The following is a 19,584-nucleotide window of genomic DNA, read 5'->3' as shown; positions in this document are numbered from 1 at the left end:
GGGAGGAGACTATAATGTGGTACTGTCAGATACTACAGATAGGCAGGGCACCACTCGGGAACATCACCCTAGGGCGTCGGAGGCGCTTGGCCATATTATGCTAGAGGCAGGGCTGGTGGACTCCTGGAGGACACTGCACCCTGAGGCCCGCGCCGGTACGTGTATCACTGCTCATCGTGCGGCCTGGTCCAGATTGGACTTCTGGCTGCTGTCCAGAGATCTGCACTCATCGGTGTTAGAGGTGACTCACTTGCCGCGGTCTCTCTCTGATCATGCCCCGGTCTGCTTAACGCTATCCACCCCGCCGCAGTACATTCAGCCGTTCAGTTGGAGGTTCCCATCCCGGGCTCTGCGTGACCAGGTCTTCCAGCACTCTTTGCGGGAAAAACTGGAGGAATACTTCGAACTCAACGAGGGCTCAGTGGATTCACCTGGCGTGCTCTGGGAGGCCTGTAAAGCTGTGACACGGGGTCACTGCATGGCGCTCAAAACTGGGGTGCTGCGCTCCATCAGAGCTACTCTCGGCAGGTTGGAATCTGAACTGGCTCAGCTTGAAGCTGCGATGGTGGCGGCCCCTTCTGGTGGTGCGAGTGCAGACTTCAGGACGAAACTGACCGAGTATCAAGAGGAGGCCGAGAGGGAGGTCAGGTTCTTGTCCAAAGATTCTCAGGCCAGACGTTACGGAGAGGGTGATCGAGCTGGCCGAACACTAGCAAATATGCTGCGCCCACCACGTGGGTCGGAGCATATTCTTGAGCTACAGGAGTCGGGGGGTGCAGTGATTCGAGATCCTCCGGCTATCCTGACGGTGATGACAGACTATTATAAGGACCTGTACACCACTAAGGTGTCCCCTGACGACACCATCATTAGTGATTACCTGGACACCATAGCTCTTGCGTGGTTCAGTAACAATGCCCGACAATATATGGACCTACCCTTCACGCAGGAGGACATTCGAGCGGTTATAGCCGCTATGCCGCTCAACAAGGCACCAGGCCCCGACGGGCTGACGGCAGCCTTCTACAAGGAATACGTAGACCTACTGGTCCCGCGATTGCACAATGTTTTTGAGGAAGCGATGGAGGTTGGCATCCTCCCTACCTCGATGCGAGAGGCCCTCATCATTACGTTGCTTAAACCAGGGAAGAATCCTGTTACCCCGGACTCATATCGCCCACTCTCGCTAATTAATCTTGACGCCAAAATCTATGCGAAATTACTCGCTGACCGCCTGAAATTTATGCTGCCTCAGATAGCGTTGTCCGATCAGTCGGGCTTTGTGATGGGGCGGTCCACTTCCCACAATCTTAGAGTGCTGTTTGGGCTCCTGCATTATTTGGACCCCAAGGTACAAGCCGCGGCCGCACTGCTTGACGCCACTAAGGCGTTCGACTCACTAGAGTGGAAATTCCTGCGGGCGTTATTCACTCGCATGGGTTTCAGCCCCTCCTTTGCCAGGCGTATTGGAATACTCTATAATCACCCGACGGCTAGGGTGCGGGTTAATGGTCAGACGTCTGCCCCGATCCCCATAACCAGAGGGACTCGGCAGGGCTGCCCCTTGTCGCCATTGCTGTTCGCTATTGCGACGGAGCCGCTGGCGGCTCGTTTGCGCCAACACCACACCCACCGCAGTATCGGCTTCACGTCGCGTGGCCTGCTGGTCTCTATGTACGCCGACGACATAACCATATACATGGTAAATCCGTCGGAAAACTTCGACCCACTGATGCGTGAGGTGACAAGGTATAGCGGCCTCACGGGTATCGATATCAACTGGTCGAAGTCGGCGATGTTCCCGCTGACGGACGGTACGAGTCAGTGCCACACGGAATTCCCGATTGACTGGGCCACTGATGAGATTAAATACCTGGGCATACGGTTTAGCCGATCGGTACAGGACATATGGCTGGCAAATTTTGGGGTGGCCGTGGAATGGCTGGAGTGCAAAGTGAAGCGCTGGAAGGCGCTGCCGCTATCTCTGATGGGTCGCATAGCAATTGCTAAAATGGTGGTCGTTCCCAAGTTTCTTTACTTATTCGTAAACATCCCCGTGCCACTCACTAAGTCGTTCTTTCGCCGGCTCCGCTCCGCCTTGATTGAACTGGCCTGGGCGGGTAAGCAGCCCAGAGTGGCCTGGAACCTCCTCACACTTCCCTTCCGTCAGGGGGGACTTGCGGCCCCGGACATGGAGCTATATGCGTACTGTGCTCAGGCCCAATACCTGCACTACTGGCAGCACCCGATTCCTTACCAGCCGCACGTGGCTATCGAGATGGATGTTGCGGCCCCCTGCCCCCTTCGTGCAGCGGTATATCAGAGATACAGACGCTCCAGAGACGACATTGACACTGTTGAAATGGTACGCTGGGCCTGGTCAAGCATTGCCAAACGTGCAGGCGTTGATGACTTATATGCGCCAAGTATGCCCCTCGCGGATAATCCACTATTGGGGCCATTGACGGACGCGGCGGTGGTGCGGCGGGCGCAGGCCTGCGGCCTGAAGGTGGCGGGAGACCTGTACCCGGACGATACCTTCCTCACAGTGCGGGACATGGCGGCAGCGCTGGAACCGACGGCCTCGGAGCTTCTTCTCTACTATCAACTGCGGTCTGCCTGCAAGGGCAGGTACCCCATGTTTCCAGAGGCTCCGCCGACGATTGCGGCCTTGGAGGACGTACTTTCGAACTCCTCCGCGCGCAAACTGATCACGCGGATCTATAGAGCTACTCAAAACACGGCTCCGGTTGTGCACACTGACTCTAGATCCGCGTGGGAACATGAAGCGGGTATATCCATTACCGAGAAGCAGTGGGAGTACTGTTGTTCCCAACTTGAAAACCTATCCCCTAATTATAGGCTGCGGTTGGTACATTTCAACTATCTGCACCGGACTTACCGTACGCCCCTTCAATTGTGTAGGATGGGTCTGCGGGCTGATGCGCACTGTTGGAGATGCGGTGAGAAGGATGCCGCGTTCTATCACCTTGTATGGGTGTGCGGCCCCATACGTGACTTCTGGATTGCAGTCTTCAATACCGTGGGGCAGATCGTGGGGATGGAACTGGAGCCGGACCCACTCGTGGCCCTCCTGGGATTCGTTAGAAATGTGCCTAAGGCCTCACGTAGGCTTGTAGCCATATTATTATTACTTGCTAAGCGTCAGGTGGCGCTACACTGGAAGAAGGCGATGCCGCCAAACGTGAAGGCCTGGATAAGATCGGCGGTGTACTGTAGGGAGCAGCTGACCTCATACTGGGACCAGCTGCCGCAGCGCTCGCGGCCTGTAGATATCTGGCAGCCACTGGTGGATTGGTTGGCTAGTACGACAGCGTTGGAAGATGACCAAGCGGGCTGATCGTGGCTTAAATGGCGAGGCGAGGTTGGAGTTCGACTGTGGTGTGCTATAAGTGGTGATCCGCCTGGCATAAGTGATCTGGGATGTGGGGTTCGCTCTCTGAGGGGGTTTGTCTGTCGTTTGCTTTGTCTGGGCGGGCTGTGGGCGCAGCGTGACGATGATTATGTCATTTCGATCATTTACTATTTGCTTCCCTCCGACTCGGGCTCTCTATTAGTTTTGTTTTGTTTGTTCCATTGTAAAATGCTATATCGCTGTTTGAAAGTACGACCTCAAATGCTTGGGCGGAGTTCCGCCTTGTATACTAGCTGCCTGCCTCCGGGTTGTTGGCTGAATAGCGGTGTACTCTTCGATGGAACAATAAAGGTTTTGGGAAAAAAAAAAAAAAAAAAACTAATGTATATTTTGAAATTGGCCTTGCTTTCTTCCTAACAAGACCCATGCTCATACCACTGTGCCTCATGCCCTGCAACTGTTGGGGCAGAATAATCATTTCTCCAGGAAAAAGGCAAATACCTAATGGGTGCTCACCTCATAACCCTGATAATATGGAGAAATTAAAGAGGCCTCTGGGCTTTCACCTAACAATTACACTGATTTGTGTCAATGTGAACTATTAGATCATGTGGATGAAAGGTTTGTAACATCACCAAATGTCAGCTTTGTGTAATGCTCTGTATTCTTCTTTGCGGCAGGACAGTGCCCTTTCAGGCAAGGACCTATGATTACTTGTTGTGCTATCAATGATACTAAATACAGCCACTTAATATTAACAACATTGTGAGGGTGGTCAACTCTTACAATAGCTCTAGATATATCTATATAATATCTGTATCTATATCTCTATATCTACCCACTATTCAGTCCTAATGCTTCTCTATCAAGGATCTCGTTCTCGGAAAAGTACTGCAGGCTGGAGCCAGAAGACTGGATAAAGGGAACCAATGGCTGGAGGATGAAATTGAAGAATTGCTGGACACCAGGGCACCGTCGGTCAGGCTCCTCAGCATTCAGGGTCTGCGGGTGGAGTTGTGCCCTTTCGTATCAGGTTCTTCTCACCGATTCGAATTGCAGTTGGGGGACCCTTCAGGATGTAGCTCTTAAAATGCTTGATCACAGGTCAGGATCACCAGGGGGAACTCACTGGGGTGTTGGGCCACTCAAACTCGGGCTGTGGGCGTCAAGTGCAGAGTGGTGAGAACACTCAGATCTCGCTGGATCTGGAGTCCTGGCTTGGGTTGGTGTTAACCAAATCTGGTGTTATGTTATGTTATGTTATGTTATTAATTTTTTTGTATAGCGCAACGGTTACTCAAAAAGAGAATCCCGGCGCTTTAGGTAAGGTGAACAGGTTACAAAATAACACAACACAGAGAAAACAGTTCAAAAGTCCACAAAAGAAACGGGGCAACACGCAAACCTATTGAAAAAACAGCCAGGTTTTGAGGCCTTTCCTAAAATCAAGAAGAGTAGTCGCCCCCCGCAAAGCGAGCGGTAAGGAATTCCACATCCGTGGGGCCAGCAGACTGAAGGAGCGGCCCCCTAGGCGAGCCCTCTTCACACGCGGAACAGCCGCAAGTAGTAAAGATTCCGACCTCAACGCGCGAGTGGGATGGTAAAAAAAGAGTCTTTTTTGAAGGTGTTTAGCTCCCACCGCATGGAGAGCCTTATAGGCCAAGGTCAGAGCCTTAAAGGCAATCCGTTTGCGGATGGGTAGCCAGTGTAGCGTCACCAACAACCCAGAGGCGCTGATGCGTCTACTTAGGCCAAAAATGGCCCTGGCCGCCGCGTTCTGTGCCACTTGAAGCCTCTGCAGCAGATACTCTGGCAGGCCCAGGTACAGGCTGTTGGCATAATCCAACCTGGAGCCAATCAGAGCCTGCACCGTCAGCCTCCTGTGCTCCTCAGACAGGAGGGGCAGAAACTTCCGCAGCATTTTTAGCAGGCCGAAACAAGTGCCGGTTACCCCAAGAATCTGGGCTTTCATCGTCAGCCCCTTGTCCATCTTAACCCCCAGGTTTTTAGCCATGGGAGAAGAACCGGATGGAGGGAACATGTCGATGGGCCACCAGGCCTGCCAGCTGGGCTCCGAGTCGCACCCAAAGAAGAGAACCTCCGATTTATCCGAATTGCACTTGAGGCTGTGCAGTTGGAACCATGCGAATACAGCCCCAAGGCAATTCTGGATACTCTCTCCGTCAAAGTCAGCACCCCTCTCACATGAGAAGAGGAGCTGAGTGTCGTCGGCATACGACACGATCCGGGCACCAAAAGACTCCGCCACCGCCGCCAAAGGGGTCATATAGATATTAAAGAGGGTCGGGCTCAATATAGAGCCCTAAGGGACCCCGACTCCCAACGGCGGCATTACAGCGGAGTCAGATGATGTCCAGATCGTTTGCCGGCGGCCGGCCAAGAAGGAAGAAAACCATTTGAGCACCGTCCCCCGCAGGCCAATCTCAAAGAGTCTTGCGAGCAGGCCCTCATGGGGGACGGTGTCAAAGGCCGCCGACAGGTCCAACAACACCAGCATGACTTTGCCCCCGGAATCCAGCACCCCTTTGATGGTTTCCGAAACCTCAAGGAGCGCGGTCTCGGTGCTGCGGTTTGAGCGGAAGCCCGACTGGGAGTCGTGCAAGATCTCATGAGACTCCAAAAAATTGGAGAGCACCGACTGAACGTGCTTTTCCAAGATTTTTACGAAAGCCGGCAGCAGCGAGATAGGCCTGTAATTGGCTGGGGCTTTCGGGTCAAGTCCCGGCTTTTTAAGCAACGGGATAACCATTGCCTGCTTCCATGATGGCGGCACCTCTCCCGAACTCAACGAAAGGTTGAGAAGAGGGTGGGCCAGCGGATTAACCACCTCCGCCAGTTTACCCAGAAGCTTAGCTGGGCAGGGATCAAGCGGCGACCCAGATTTTAAATTGCCCATGAGCGCAAGGGAGGCGGAGGCTGGCAAAGATGGAAACTCAGCCAATATAGCGCCCTGCATAACTGGAGGGGACATACCCGCCTCCTGCAACGGCAACATGACCGGTCCACTCGAAGGAAAGGAGTCCTGGATAAGTTGGATCTTGCCTGTAAAAAAGCTCGCCAGATCTGCTGCCCAGGATTCTACAGGGCCCACTTCCGAGGCGATGGTCCGAGGTGAAATGAATTCTCGGACGATAGTAAAAATCTCCTTACTGGAGTTCGAAGCTGCTTCGATTCTCCCCGCAAAATAGGCTTTCTTTTCGCGGCGGATATCGCGGTGGTAAGCTTTGACCACAGCCTTGTAGGCAGACCTGTCCTTGCTGTCATAATATGCCCGCCAGGCCCTTTCGGCTACCTTGCACTGCTGCCGCGTAGCCCGCAGAGCCGTGGTAAACCAAGGGGCCGAGACCCGCTTAGATGTCGAGCGGGGGGGCAGAACAGGGGCCAGGTCATCCAGCCTCTCCGTCAACCACTTTTGCAGGGCCTCCAAGTCGCTTTCTAACTCGCCAGACAGAGGGCAAGGGTGAGTCGCAGCAGCCTGGGCCAGCATCTCAGGGGTCACCCTGCTAAATGCTCTACAGGCTCGTCCCCTCTGCTGTGAGACAAGGTTCGACGCCCTAAGCTTGCCATTGATTGCAAATTTGGCAAGCCAATGATCCGACCACAGGACCGGGAGGATCTCTTTCACTACCAGCGGGGAGGTCGAGAAAACCTGGTCTAGGGTATGCCCCTTCTCGTGTGTTGGACCCAATAGATGTGGGGTCAGGCCCAGCGGCGTCATAACCTCCAAGAGCTTGATAGCGGCGGGGTCCGATGAATCATCCATCCGGATGTTAAAGTCCCCAGCCACTAAGCAGTGTTCTGCTCTCAGGGCTAGACCCGCCATCGCCACATCAAGGTCAGCAAAGAACGTCCCAAGCGGACCGGGGGGGCGGTAGACTAGCAGTCCCTTCACTGATTGGTGCGGCGCTAGCGCGATAGAAAAAGCCAGCGATTCTGAGCCGCGAATGTCCTCAGTAGGCAAGATGGTACAAGGTGTACCCTTCTTTACCACCACTGCGACCCCGCCACCCCTGCCCTTTGCTCTGTCCTTCCTGAAGATATCAAAATCAGGCGGAATGGCCATATCCACATCGGGATTAGACGCTTCACCCCACCAAGTCTCCGTCAACATAAGACAGAGTGGCCTCTCAGTCTCAAGGAGCTCAAAAATGTGTTGCGCATGGCAGCTAGCCGACCTGGTGTTTAACAGCATGCAGGCATACTCAGCGCCCGCGATGTCCGTAGACGGGGTAGATGACAGCACCCGGGTAGGATGCCAGCCACAACCCGGACATCGCCATTTGCCCCTATGGCGGGCCGGGAAGACAGTGCGGCAGCAGCTCTCCCTGACATGCAGGGAGCGCAGCTCCCAGGAGGAGTACCGCATCGAAAGGGCGCCCAGAGAGCTCAGTTCCCGTGACCAAGGCCCCACCCGCCGCCAGAACGCCTCCGGGACGCGGACGGGCGCAGACGGGCGCAGACGGGCGCAGACGGGCGCAGACGGGCGCAGACGGGCAGGACTCTGGCTTGACTCCGGCGCGAGTCAGGCGCTACCGCTGCGCGAGCCAGGTGAGCTTTAAATAGGAGCTCACCTGACCTCCCGCAAAGCGCTAGAACGCTCAGGCAAGTGGCGCGAGATTCCGAAGTCCCCCCCCAAGATGGCGACCGGCGCCACAAGCAGGCAACCAGAAGGTGAGACAATCCGTCCAAAACGCGGTGGGGGCACAATTATAGTGCAAGTATAGGGCCAGAACACGATGGAAGTTAAAAGCAGGGCAGTATAAAATAATTGCAAACAAAATACAAAAACGGGATATATTTTAAAATAATGCTAGCGCAGCGCGCTGTAATGCCAGCAGCCACAATGCACCCAAAGGCACCTTACCAAAGGCAGAGCAGCGGAAATGCTCGCCTTAAATAGGAGCTCACCTGACCTCCCGCAAAGCGCTAGAACGCTCAGGCAAGTGGCGCGAGATTCCGAAGTCCCCCCCCAAGATGGCGACCGGCGCCACAAGCAGGCAACCAGAAGGTGAGACAATCCGTCCAAAACGCGGTGGGGGCACAATTATAGTGCAAGTATAGGGCCAGAACACGATGGAAGTTAAAAGCAGGGCAGTATAAAATAATTGCAAACAAAATACAAAAACGGGATATATTTTAAAATATAAAATACGGGAGATCAGAGTTCTTTGGGAAGGCAGGGCAGGTCTCCGGGGTTCCTGGAGGTTGCTGGCTGTAGGACCCCAGGGTCAGCTTGCAGGGGTCCGGAGCAGTTGACAGGCTGATAGGGCTGGGGCCAAAGCACTTGTCATCGTCCTTCTCTTCTGTAGAAGTCCTTGTTATGTAAAACCTGAAGAGGCAAGGTTCAGGGGTTCCCCTAAATACTAGATCTAGTGGCGTTACAGGGGTCTGCATGTTAGGACCAATTGGTCCCTATCCTGGGTTGTCTACAAGCCCAATGTTTACCACCCTCTACTGGGAAGGGGCATCAGCCTCTTCATGACTGGAGGGACCCCCATCTACAAGATGGCAGAGACTGAGATGTGGGCTTCACCTCGCCTCCCCCACCTGAGAGGTGGAGTTGGGAAAGATGGGCACACACACCTTCCTAGATAGGTATTCCTGCTGATTCTCGCACCCAAAATGGGGGTCAGAACCTGAAGAATCCAGCTGCTGATGGCAGCAAAAGGCTAAGCTAATGAAGGTGGCAGGCCTTTGAACTCCCTCTTCGGGGCCCTGCCCTTTCTGGGAGAGGAGGCATGGCACCTCTGCCCCGGATGTGCTTTGTTTCCAGACCCAGAGAGCGGAGGCTCTCTAACTAGGTGTCCAGAAACCTTTCTGGTGGTGGCAGATGGCTGGGAGCCAATCAGGAACTACACCAGAGTTGGTCGTTTTTCAGGGGGCATCTCTAAGATGCCCTCTGTGTGCATTTTTCCTTAAATCCAAAACTGGAATCAGGGTGGGTTTAATGTGCTGGGAAGTTTACTACCAGACTTTAGTAAGGCCATCATGGAGCTGTGGAGTTCACGTTGACAATCCCCCAGCCCATGTACTCAAAATGGCTCCACTGCACTTACAGTGACTGTGAATGGCACAGACACTGTAGGGGCATAGTGCTCATGCAGGTATGCCCTCACCTGTGGTATGGTGCACCCTGCCTTTAGGGCTGTAAGGCCTGCTAGAGGGGTGACTTACCCATGCCACAGGTAGTGTTGGTGGGCATAGCACACAGGGCTGTGTGCCATGATGGATCTTCAGTTTGGTCTGCACCAAAACACACAGCCTGCTCTGGCAGTCATGGGTGTTAAGGCGAGGGGCTTCTGATGGTGGCATAATACATGCTGCAGACCTCAGAGGCCCTCTCTGCTCACAAGGCCCTTGGTACAAGGGTTACTCTTCACAAGGGACTTATAGGTGGACCAGAGGTTTGCCAATTGTGGGTAACAAAGGTGCTTGGGCCTGGTTAGCAGGATCCCAGCACAAACTCAGTCAAGTTGGCATCAGGTATCTGGCAAAACGTTAGGTCGTAACCATGCAAAAAGGGGACCTTTCCTACACACCCACCCCAAAACGAAAGGAGATTAGACTAACATTTCCCAAGAGAATTTTCATCATCTAAGTGGAAGAACCTGGAAAGGCCATCTGCATTGACATGGATATTCCCAGGTCTATGATCTACTGTAAGTTCCATTCCCTGTAGGCAGATGGACTGACTGCCTCAAGAGTTTGGGATTTTCTCCTTTCATTTACATTAGTTATCTGAGAGGTCTGTGGTCAGTTTGGATTAGGAAGTAAGTCCCAAACAGATAGGGTCTCAGCTTCTTTGGGACCAAACCACAGCACGGCCTCCCTCTCAATGGCACTCCAACGCTGTTCCCTGGGGAGTAGCCTCCTGCTTATAAAAGCAACAGGTTGGTCAGGGCCATAATCATTGGTCTGGGATAGGATCACTCCTATCCCTAGATCAGAGGAATCAGTCTGCACAATGAACTGCATGGAGTAGTCTGAAGCCTTGAGAATAGGTGCTGAGCACAGTGCCTCTTTCACTGTGTCAAAAGCCATTTAACAGGCAACTGTCCAGTTCACTTTCTTGGGCCTCTTCTTGGAGGTAAGCTCTGTGAGGGGGGGGGTTCACAATGGACCCATATCCCTTCACAAAACTACTGTAATACCCAGTCAAGCTAAGGAATGCCTTGATTTGGGTCTGGGTTGTATGAGCCTCCCAGTCCAGAATGGTCTGGATCTTGGGTTGCAAGGGTTGTACTTGGCCTCCACCCACAAGGTGGCCTAAGTAAACAACAGTGCCCTGCCCTATCTGTCACTTATATGCGTTGATAGTTAGGCCAGCAGTTTGCAGAGCCTGTAAAACCTTCCTCAGGCGGATCAGGTGATCCTACCAGGAAGAGCTAAAGATATGCTGCACTAAAGTTCTCCAGCCGAGAAAGGACTTGATTCACCAACCTTTGGAAGGTGGCAGAGGCATTCTTTAAACCAAAGGGAATAACAGTGAACTGATAATGCCCATCAGGCATGGGGAATGCAGTTTTTCTTTGGCTCCTAAGACCATGCTAATCTGCCTGTGCCCTGCAGTTAAATCAAAGGTACTGAGAAATGTGGCTGCCATCAATCTATACGCTCATCAGCCCTGGGGATGGGGTGACTATCTGTCTTAGTGACATCATTGAGACCTCTACAGTCCACACAGAACCTGATCTCTCTTTTTCTACCCGGGGGTGAGGTTTGGGGACTAAGACCACTAGGCTAGCCCAGGGACTGTCAGAGGGCTCAATCACACCTAACTCCAGCATCTCGCTTACTTCAGGTTTGATGCTCTCCTTAACTTGGTCAGGCTACATTAGATTTTGGTTTTGAAAGGCATGCTGTCCCCAGTGTCCACATCATGGGCACACCATTGGGTCTGACCAGGGGTTAGGGAGAAGAGCTCAGCATACTGTTGGAGGACATTCCTGCAGTCAGCCTGCTTTTGGGCAGTGAAGGTGTATGAATAGATATCTCTATCAACTGACCCATTTCGGGGGCTGTAAGAGAGGAGGTCAGGTAGAGGGTCACTCTCTGTCTGCTGATGCTCATTAGTGACCAACTGCACAGACACATCAGCTCTGTCACAGTAGAGTTTCAGGTGGTTTTACATGGATCATACTCTTGGGGTGCTTGCTGGTGCCCAGGTCTACCAAGTAGGCAACCTCACTCTTTTTCATTAAGCATAGGGTAAGGGCCACTCCATCTGTTCTGAAGGGCTCTTGGTGCCACAGGCTTCAAAACCCACAACATCTGCCCTGGTTGGAACTCCACTAGTGTAGCCTTTTGATCATACCACAGCTGCTTGAGCTGTTGGTGGCCTCAAGGTTTTAGAATGCATTTATCATTTACTCTGACATCCTGAAACAAAGGCCTAGCACATAGTCCACCACATCTTGTTTAGGTTCATGGAGAGGCCTCTCCCAACCTTATTTTACGAGTGTAAGTGGTCCACTCACAAGATGACCTAACAGATGTTTAAAGGGGGAAATCCTACTCCCTTCTGAGGCATTACCTGTAAGTGAAGAACAGGCATGGCAAGATGACATCCCATCTCCTTTTGAGTTTTTCAGGGAGCTCCATGACCATGTCTTGTTGAACCTTTCAACGAGGCCATTGGTTTGTGGGTGGTAAGGGATAGTGAATTAGTAGTTAACTCCACACTCATCCCACATGTGCTTGAGGTATGCGGTTGGTACCTCTGTCTGATACTACCTACATAGGAAACTCTACCCTGGTGAAGACACCAATGAGGGCCTTGGTTACTGCAGGGGCTGCAGTAGTCCTAATGGGAATTGCTTCAGGATACCTGGTAGCATGATCCACCACTACTGGTATGGAAGTGTTTCCTGAGGCTGTGGGTGCTTCCAGTGGAACCACTATGTCCACACCAACCCTTTCAAAGGGAAACCCAACCACTGGTAGAGGAATTAAGAGGACCTTTAGGAGTCTACCCGTGTGCCACTGGCTTGACGGTTGACACAGGAGCTGACAAACTCCTTCACTTTCCCAAGTTTTAGTCTGGCCCAGATGCCCAGCTTGGGGGCTGTCATGGGCCACAGTGAGTAAGAACTCCCTATACAGTTGAAGCAATACCACTCTCCTAGTGGCACCAGGTTTGGGGTCTCTGGTCTCAGTATACAGGAGTCCCTCCTCCCAATAGACCCTGTATTTCCCTTTTCTTGTTCAGCAGCTTGCAGGCTCAGGCTCTCAAGCGTGGGACAGACTTGCTGTCCGATGAACAGCTGTCCCCTAGAGCCCACCCACATCCCTTTGCCCAGGTAAGGTCAAGGTTCCATGGGCTCAGTTCCCTCTTGGGCTGACAAGTCCTCTCCCTCAGGAGTGGGGTCCTGAGCATGTTGCAGCATAGACACTGTGTAGACTCTGGTCCCCCAGTCTTCTTACCCTTCCTCTTGGGAGGTTGGGCCATCCTTTTAGGCTCCAACACTCCTTTTTCACCTTGTGCTTGAGTTTGTGCTCACCTTCACACACACTACCTCAGGGATTTGCAGCATAGCTGCATGTGTCTTTCTATCTACCTAAGCCCATTCTGAGGTCTCCAGGCCATTTTCAAGCAGACATGCAGCTGTGAGTTTTGGAGGGATGACTGCCTGTTTAAGGCCATTAATCCCCCCACCCCCAGTCTACAGTCCACACAGCGAGAGAGTTCCTACAATGGGACTCTCTCGCTGTGGGGTGGGGAATACCCACTAACATATCCACCAAAAGACCACAGTAATATGGTATTTTGATCCATTTTCATCGTTTGTCTGGCTATTATACTGGATCCTTGTTTGGGATTGGAAGGAAACCATCCACGTATAATTGATATTGTCATCATTGACCATTCTCAACAAGGCGACAAGTGGAGCAGCTGAAAATTATCACTTATTCAGAGATTTTTGAATACGTCATATTGGATCGGTATTATTATTGCTGATACCTGGTGCACAGATCATTTGTTTCCCCTGAAGAAGTCCTAGCAGTGTAGGACGAAACGCGTTGGCTGGAGGATTTTTGGGAAAATAAAAGAAAATTGTTTATCATCAATTGGATTAAGTAGCCTCTCTTGCATCAACTACTTTTTGATGAGAATATTATGGACTCTTAAGTGAAGTTACAAGGAAGGGTGGTGCGGTTCTGATTCAGCAAAAAAACTGTTTGTTTCCTATTTAAGGTAGCACCTTTGGACAGAGGGTGTTTTCGGAACCTGCACACATTTTAGATATTTGTGTTCAAATATTGTTGGTATCATTTTCCATATTGGTGCTGCTTCAGTGTTCTAAACCCAACTGTCATTTGTTTTTTGTGTAAAGACTCATAACAGGCTCCATAAAGTTTGACCACACCACCCCACATCTGAAAGCGCTTAACTGGTTACCTTACGAAGCAAGAATCCAACTAAAGATGGCATGTATCACACACAAAGCGATACACTACAAAATGCCACTTTACCTAGCCCAGAAAATCACATTGTCAGGAGGCAGCAGATTCTCTCTGAGTAATGGAGCCCTCTTACTGAAACCTGCCCTCCTTTGTAAGAAGAGACCTTATGACAGAGCATTCTCTGGCGTTGCCCCACAAATTTGGAACTCACTCCCCCAAGCATCAGAAAGATCTCGTCCATGTCAGTCTTCAAAAAAGAAGCTAAGACTTTTCTTAGGAACAAATTCCTCCCATATATAACAAAAGACCAGACACTGTTATGATACTTTCTAGATCACAGACTATGTTTACACAGATAGATCTCTAGTAATCGTTAGGACATGTATGTATGTTGTAGTGAGCACAAATGTCTCAACCTCCCAAACTGATTTATGATTGTTACTGTTGCTTAAAGGTTTGTGTCAAACCTGCCATCGAAAGTTCTAGGCTATGGAATTGTGAAGCGCTCTGATACCTTAATTGGGTCATGTCCACGCTATATAAAACACGGAATAAATAACTATGCTGTACTTTAAAAAATACATTAAGATGTTAATTATTTTCTTTGATACCTTATTACTTTGAAAAAAAAATCCATACAACAAAAAGTTTACCTTTTTCTTTTGAAACTCCTCCTTTGCTTAAATCCCCTGTAATGAGACTGAATTGTTGTTGCAGCTTCATTTTTCTTATTTATTAAGTCCATGATTGTCTTTCTAATTAAGTATCCTCTTGCAACTGAGAACAAAGAAAGATTTTCAACAAATGGATACATTGATAAATATATGCCCATCCTGCAAAATAGGAAAAAATACTACAGTATAATCACATGAGAAAACTCTTACCTGCTTGAAATTTAATAATTATTTCGTCCATCTTATTTTTTGAAGTCTTGTGCTCTTTGCGCACTGCATAGCCTCTGTAAGCTTTAAAATGAATTAAATGTTAGAAAAAATGTAATGCAACGCACCGATCAAAACAAATATAAGGAAATTACAATGCACAGTTTTGGTAAAAGATAAACAATATATACATTTTCCCTGTACACTAAATGCGATGTGCATGGAGCAATTCATATTTTATGGGTGTTCAAGTACCTGAAAATATTATAAATTAATCAGTCCCTTTCTTATTTTTGTTTAAAAAAAGGAACAAGTGGGTCAAAGATTCAGAGTTACTATCTTGTTCAAGATCCTTAATATGTTCAGAGCTACCATGCACATACCTGGTATTTAGTCCATCTGGAAAAATAATCTATTGCTTTCTGCTGGATTTAAGTGATTCTCAGATTATCCCTTATGTGTGCTCTCAAATCAGTCTTCCACCTTTCAAGGCTGGCTTCAGCACTGGTCGCGCCCGGTGAGAATCTTTTTTGGCGCCCCCTCCCCTTATGACCTCCTCCTCGGATTCCCTCACTATTACCTGGCAAAAGTGCCCCCCTCCCTCCTTAACACCTCTCTCAAATACATTTCATTTGTTTTAAAGTGCTGGTAAAGGCTGGCTTTACTAATCCACTCTAACTATCCACATAAAATACAGATCTGTTCTTGCAGCAGACATATTAACCCTCTGTGCTGAGTCAAACCTGCCATTAAAAACTCTAATCTCTCTAGCAGGAACATTAACCACAAAAGTTATCATGACATTTGTATTGCTGTTTGAAAGCTGGATGCACAAGGAACTCTGCAGCAGGTGTTTAGCGCCACCCTGAGGTCAGTGCACCCCTCCATGTCAGCAATCAGTGCGGACGCACTGGTCGCACCGCCCTGAAGCTGGCACTGCCATCTTTTAAAAGATGTGGTTTCATCAGTGCTTAATTTGAGCCAGAGCTTTCCGGTGCTGAGCACCGGCACTTAATTGGTTTCCGGTGCTCGGCACCGGCACCTAATTGTCAACACCACACTAAGGGCAGTCTGCCACAAGGTGGCGCTGCTCATGTAATTTAGAGATGAGGAGTATAACAGTTGTTTAGGAAAACAATATACATGAAAAAATTACTCATACCTGCCTCCCCAGCCATTCCTTTAGCTTTGGGGACCTGTAATAATCTGAACTGTCGCATTTACATGCGAGAGAGAGATGGTTAGTAGCTGTTTTGGCAGCGATGACAAGGGCGATGGGTGGTGCAAGCTGCAGTGGCCACCAGGTCAGAGCCCTGGCACTTAATATTTTACAAATTAAGCACTGGGTTTCATAAAAAGATGTGCAAAAACAATAATGGCCACATTACAAGTCAGCTGTTAATTGGAGGTGAAAGTGCTGAAGATACCAGTTCTGGCTGGTATCGCCACCCAAGTTACTTCCCATTTTGATTGTTTAGCCCGGAATTGGATATATATTATTTGGGATCTGGTTTATCTGGGTTAAATTCTGCACGTTTTCCCTCTTCTGGACCAACTTCTGTGCATATTTCCATTTATTTTCAGAAGCAAGAAAATGTGCGTATAAACTCAGTAGGTTTTGCTCCTGGGAAAACCAGCAATCACAGGGGTTTTGTTTACACTTCCAATGAACACAGTTCTGTCGAACTCGTAATGGAAACCCCAACAATACATTCCACATCAAGTGCATCCCTATTGCAGGTGCTATCTAAGGTCCAGCTAAGGCAACACATCTTGGTTTGCCCTTGGATGCCAGGATTGATATTTTACCAGAGGTCAATTTAGCATCAGTGATTAAAGTTATGGCATATTCCCAACAAGGTGCTGATTGTGCCATAGCTCATGTCTGCATGATAGTTCCTGGAGCATAGAGCTCCAAGGAGGGTGAGATGGAGTGGGCTTGGAGAGTAATTACGTTAAATTAAATGAGATGAAAATATATGGGTGAGTGAAGAAGGTTTTCAAGATTTCAATCTTTTTATTAAAGTTTTAGACCTACAAGGAGATAAGCAGTAAAACACCAAAACAATAAAACTCAATACAATAAAATTGCATTCACACATAATAAAGGTTACATATTAAACTACATAAGACAAAAATACATGCTTGAAAAACTCTTAACAAATGTAAAAATTATTTAACACATCATTTAATTGACCAGATTTTATGGGAGAGTGAAGACGTTTTCAATTTTCCTTGTTTGAAGATTCAGAATCAGCCCCCAGCAGGTGATACTCTCTAAATGAGGGTGAGTTGAGATGTGTGATCTAGCAGACACGTTTCAATCTGCATTTAAAAGTACATCTAGCTTCACATTCATCTCAAACAGGTTACACTAGAAGCACTGGGCAGTGGCCTAGGCCACTTGTAACATCATCTTTCTCATTCTCTATTTCTCACTATCATAATGGAAGTTGAAACAACTGTGCACAGATTTACCATCATCCATTATTTAATAAACATTCTATTAATTAAAAACAGCTTCAACAGTCACTCCCAAGGGCACCAGAGAGCTGGTGCCCAAGATAGTTGCACTCCAGTGATGCCCCGCCGGCCGGGGTAAGTATCCTTATACTATCCTGAAATTGACCGACCATCCACGAATACATTTTTTTGTTGAGGAGTGGGGTCGACTTGCAGCAGCAGAAAGCCCAGCCCCTCCAACAATTGGGTCAGGATGGGGTTTTGAAAAATAAAATTGCAATTTATTACAATTTTGTTTTTATATCTCTGGGGGCAACGCTCCACCGCCTTAACGAAGGAGCCGCCCAGGACTAGACCTCATTTTTTTCCCTCTTGCTTTCATCCTATTTCCCGCCCTCCTGTACTACTCTGCCTACCCCCCCCCCCCCCCCCCCCGATTATTGAAAATACCAGTTGATTTAGAAATGTATCCACTAGGTATCTGTAGTAGACAAATCACTGTTACAACGTTTCAGATCAATCAGTAAAAAAAACTGTCAGGTTTACCATAACAATAATCTTCTACCTTTGTTGGGTTTTACAATACTTTCTCAATTGAAACATAAAAAAAGTGGGTTGCTTTTCATCTAATTTCAGGCGCACCCTAATAAAATGCCTATGATGTTAACATTTTCCAAATAACAATATACTAATTGGCACGAAAATTAATAACATTTTACATGATCTGATTACTGAGTGACATCTGCTTGGCTCACTGAAATTTAAAGAGATTACTTGACATTTAGACCTCAGTTCAGAAATGGGTGTCTCTAGTTGGCAAAGGTAGGTACCTTTGTCCAAATAAGGACCTTTGCTTCTAGTCAGGGTAAGGGGATACACTTCTGAAATAACCCCTGCTCACCCCCTTAGTAGCTTGGCACAAGCAGACAGGCTTATCTCAGAGGCAGTGTGTAAAGCATTTATGAACCCATAAAGTAATACAGTGAAAACACTACAAATGAACACCACACCAGTTTAGAAAAATAAGTAAACTTTATCTAAACCAAAACAAGACCAACGACGAAAATCCACAATGCAGTAGGTTTTAACCAAGCTATCCTTTGCCTTACCATCCAGTGCCTTGCACACGTACCCCAAACCACTCTCCTGAGATTGACAAGACAGTGTCTGACTGTCTCTGACACTCAACCCACACTCTTCTGGGCGGTCTCCACAACTCACACACCAGGACTTCTACCATGGAGGAACCCCTCTCCCTGCACCTCTCATCTAAGAGTGAGTAGTGTGTCCCGCCCACCACTAGGACTATGAACCCCTGTGCCAGTTCCCCAATCCACCTCAGGGACACAGCGCACAACTAGAGCTACCTCATATCCTTGAACCCCCTGGAGTATGCTAACGCCTCCTTCAAGTCAGGCGCCACATCTCTGGGTGTGTGTACTGCTCCCTCTGCACTAGAGAACACAATTTTGCTGCCACCGTCTGAGCTGGACTACACCTCCAACCCAGCCAAGCTCACTTCCTGAGCTACACACATTTCTTATTCTTGGATTAAGGCCCTCCTGGCCTCATTCCCTCAAGCTCCTCATCAAGCTCTCTCAGCCTCTGCTCACAAGCCAGAAGCCAGTCATCTTTTTCTGTTTCTCCCTCACTTTCAGGGAAGTCCTCCCCCTCAGACTCCACTGGTAGTGTTGGCCCCCAGCGGGGTAACTCATAATGAAATAGGGATGCATCTAGATCGTCCCTGGACCTTCTCATCACAGGCACCCCCCTTTCCTTGCAGAACACACATAGCTCCTTCATTGCATAGATGAACATGTGCCAGAAGGTAAGTTCCATTTTGCAACAACTAACCAGAGTCCTGGTATCAAAAATGCTTCCAGGAGGAATCCAGAAAACAGAAAAACAAACAGTATGTGGCTGCGTAATGGTTTGCACTCACTAGTAGTGTACACCAATCACTGTATGTAAATCACAAATGCAAGTCCAAGATTCTCACCGCTGACCACCAATGTTAGAAATGGTTGTCTCTAGTTGGCAGAGGTAGGTACCTTTGTCCAAATAGGGACCCTTGCTTCTAGTCAGGGTAAGGGGGATACACTTCTAAAATAACCCCTGCTCACCCCCTTGGTAGCTTGGCACGAGCAGACAGGCTTATCTCAGAGGCAGTGTGTAAAGCATTTGTGAACCCATACAGTAATACAGTCAAAACACTACAAATGGACACCACACCAGTTTAGAAAAATAAGTAAACTTTATCTAAACCAAAACAAGACCAAATGACTAAAATCCACAATACAGTAATAAAAATATGACTTTTAAATGGTAGAAATAGTTCCGTTCAATGCAAGGTGTAAATGTGACACTTTTCTCATAAAGTACCTGGGATGCGTCAAGCAAAACAAACAAAATGGCCACAGGGAAGGTGATGCGTCAGTT

General features: G+C 49.0%; 1 protein-coding gene across 1 annotated transcript in view; it reads right to left on the bottom strand.

Moving 5' to 3' along the window:
* The window catches only part of MYO3A (myosin IIIA), a 1,336,625-nt gene that overhangs the window by 448,026 nt on the left and 869,015 nt on the right, over positions 1 to 19,584 (bottom strand). Inside the window, exons 28-29 of the mRNA XM_085630108.1 lie at positions 14,686 to 14,766; positions 14,455 to 14,578 (exon numbers count right to left, since the gene is read on the bottom strand). Coding sequence (XP_085486234.1) covers positions 14,455 to 14,578; positions 14,686 to 14,766 — 205 coding nt within the window. The remainder of the gene's footprint in view (positions 1 to 14,454; positions 14,579 to 14,685; positions 14,767 to 19,584) is intronic.

This window comes from Triturus cristatus, chromosome 10 (assembly GCF_964204655.1).
Source record: "Triturus cristatus chromosome 10, aTriCri1.1, whole genome shotgun sequence".
NCBI lineage: Eukaryota > Metazoa > Chordata > Amphibia > Caudata > Salamandridae > Triturus > Triturus cristatus.
The sequence above is the reverse complement of the archived record's forward strand: the minus strand, read 5'-3'. Positions and strand labels throughout refer to the sequence as shown.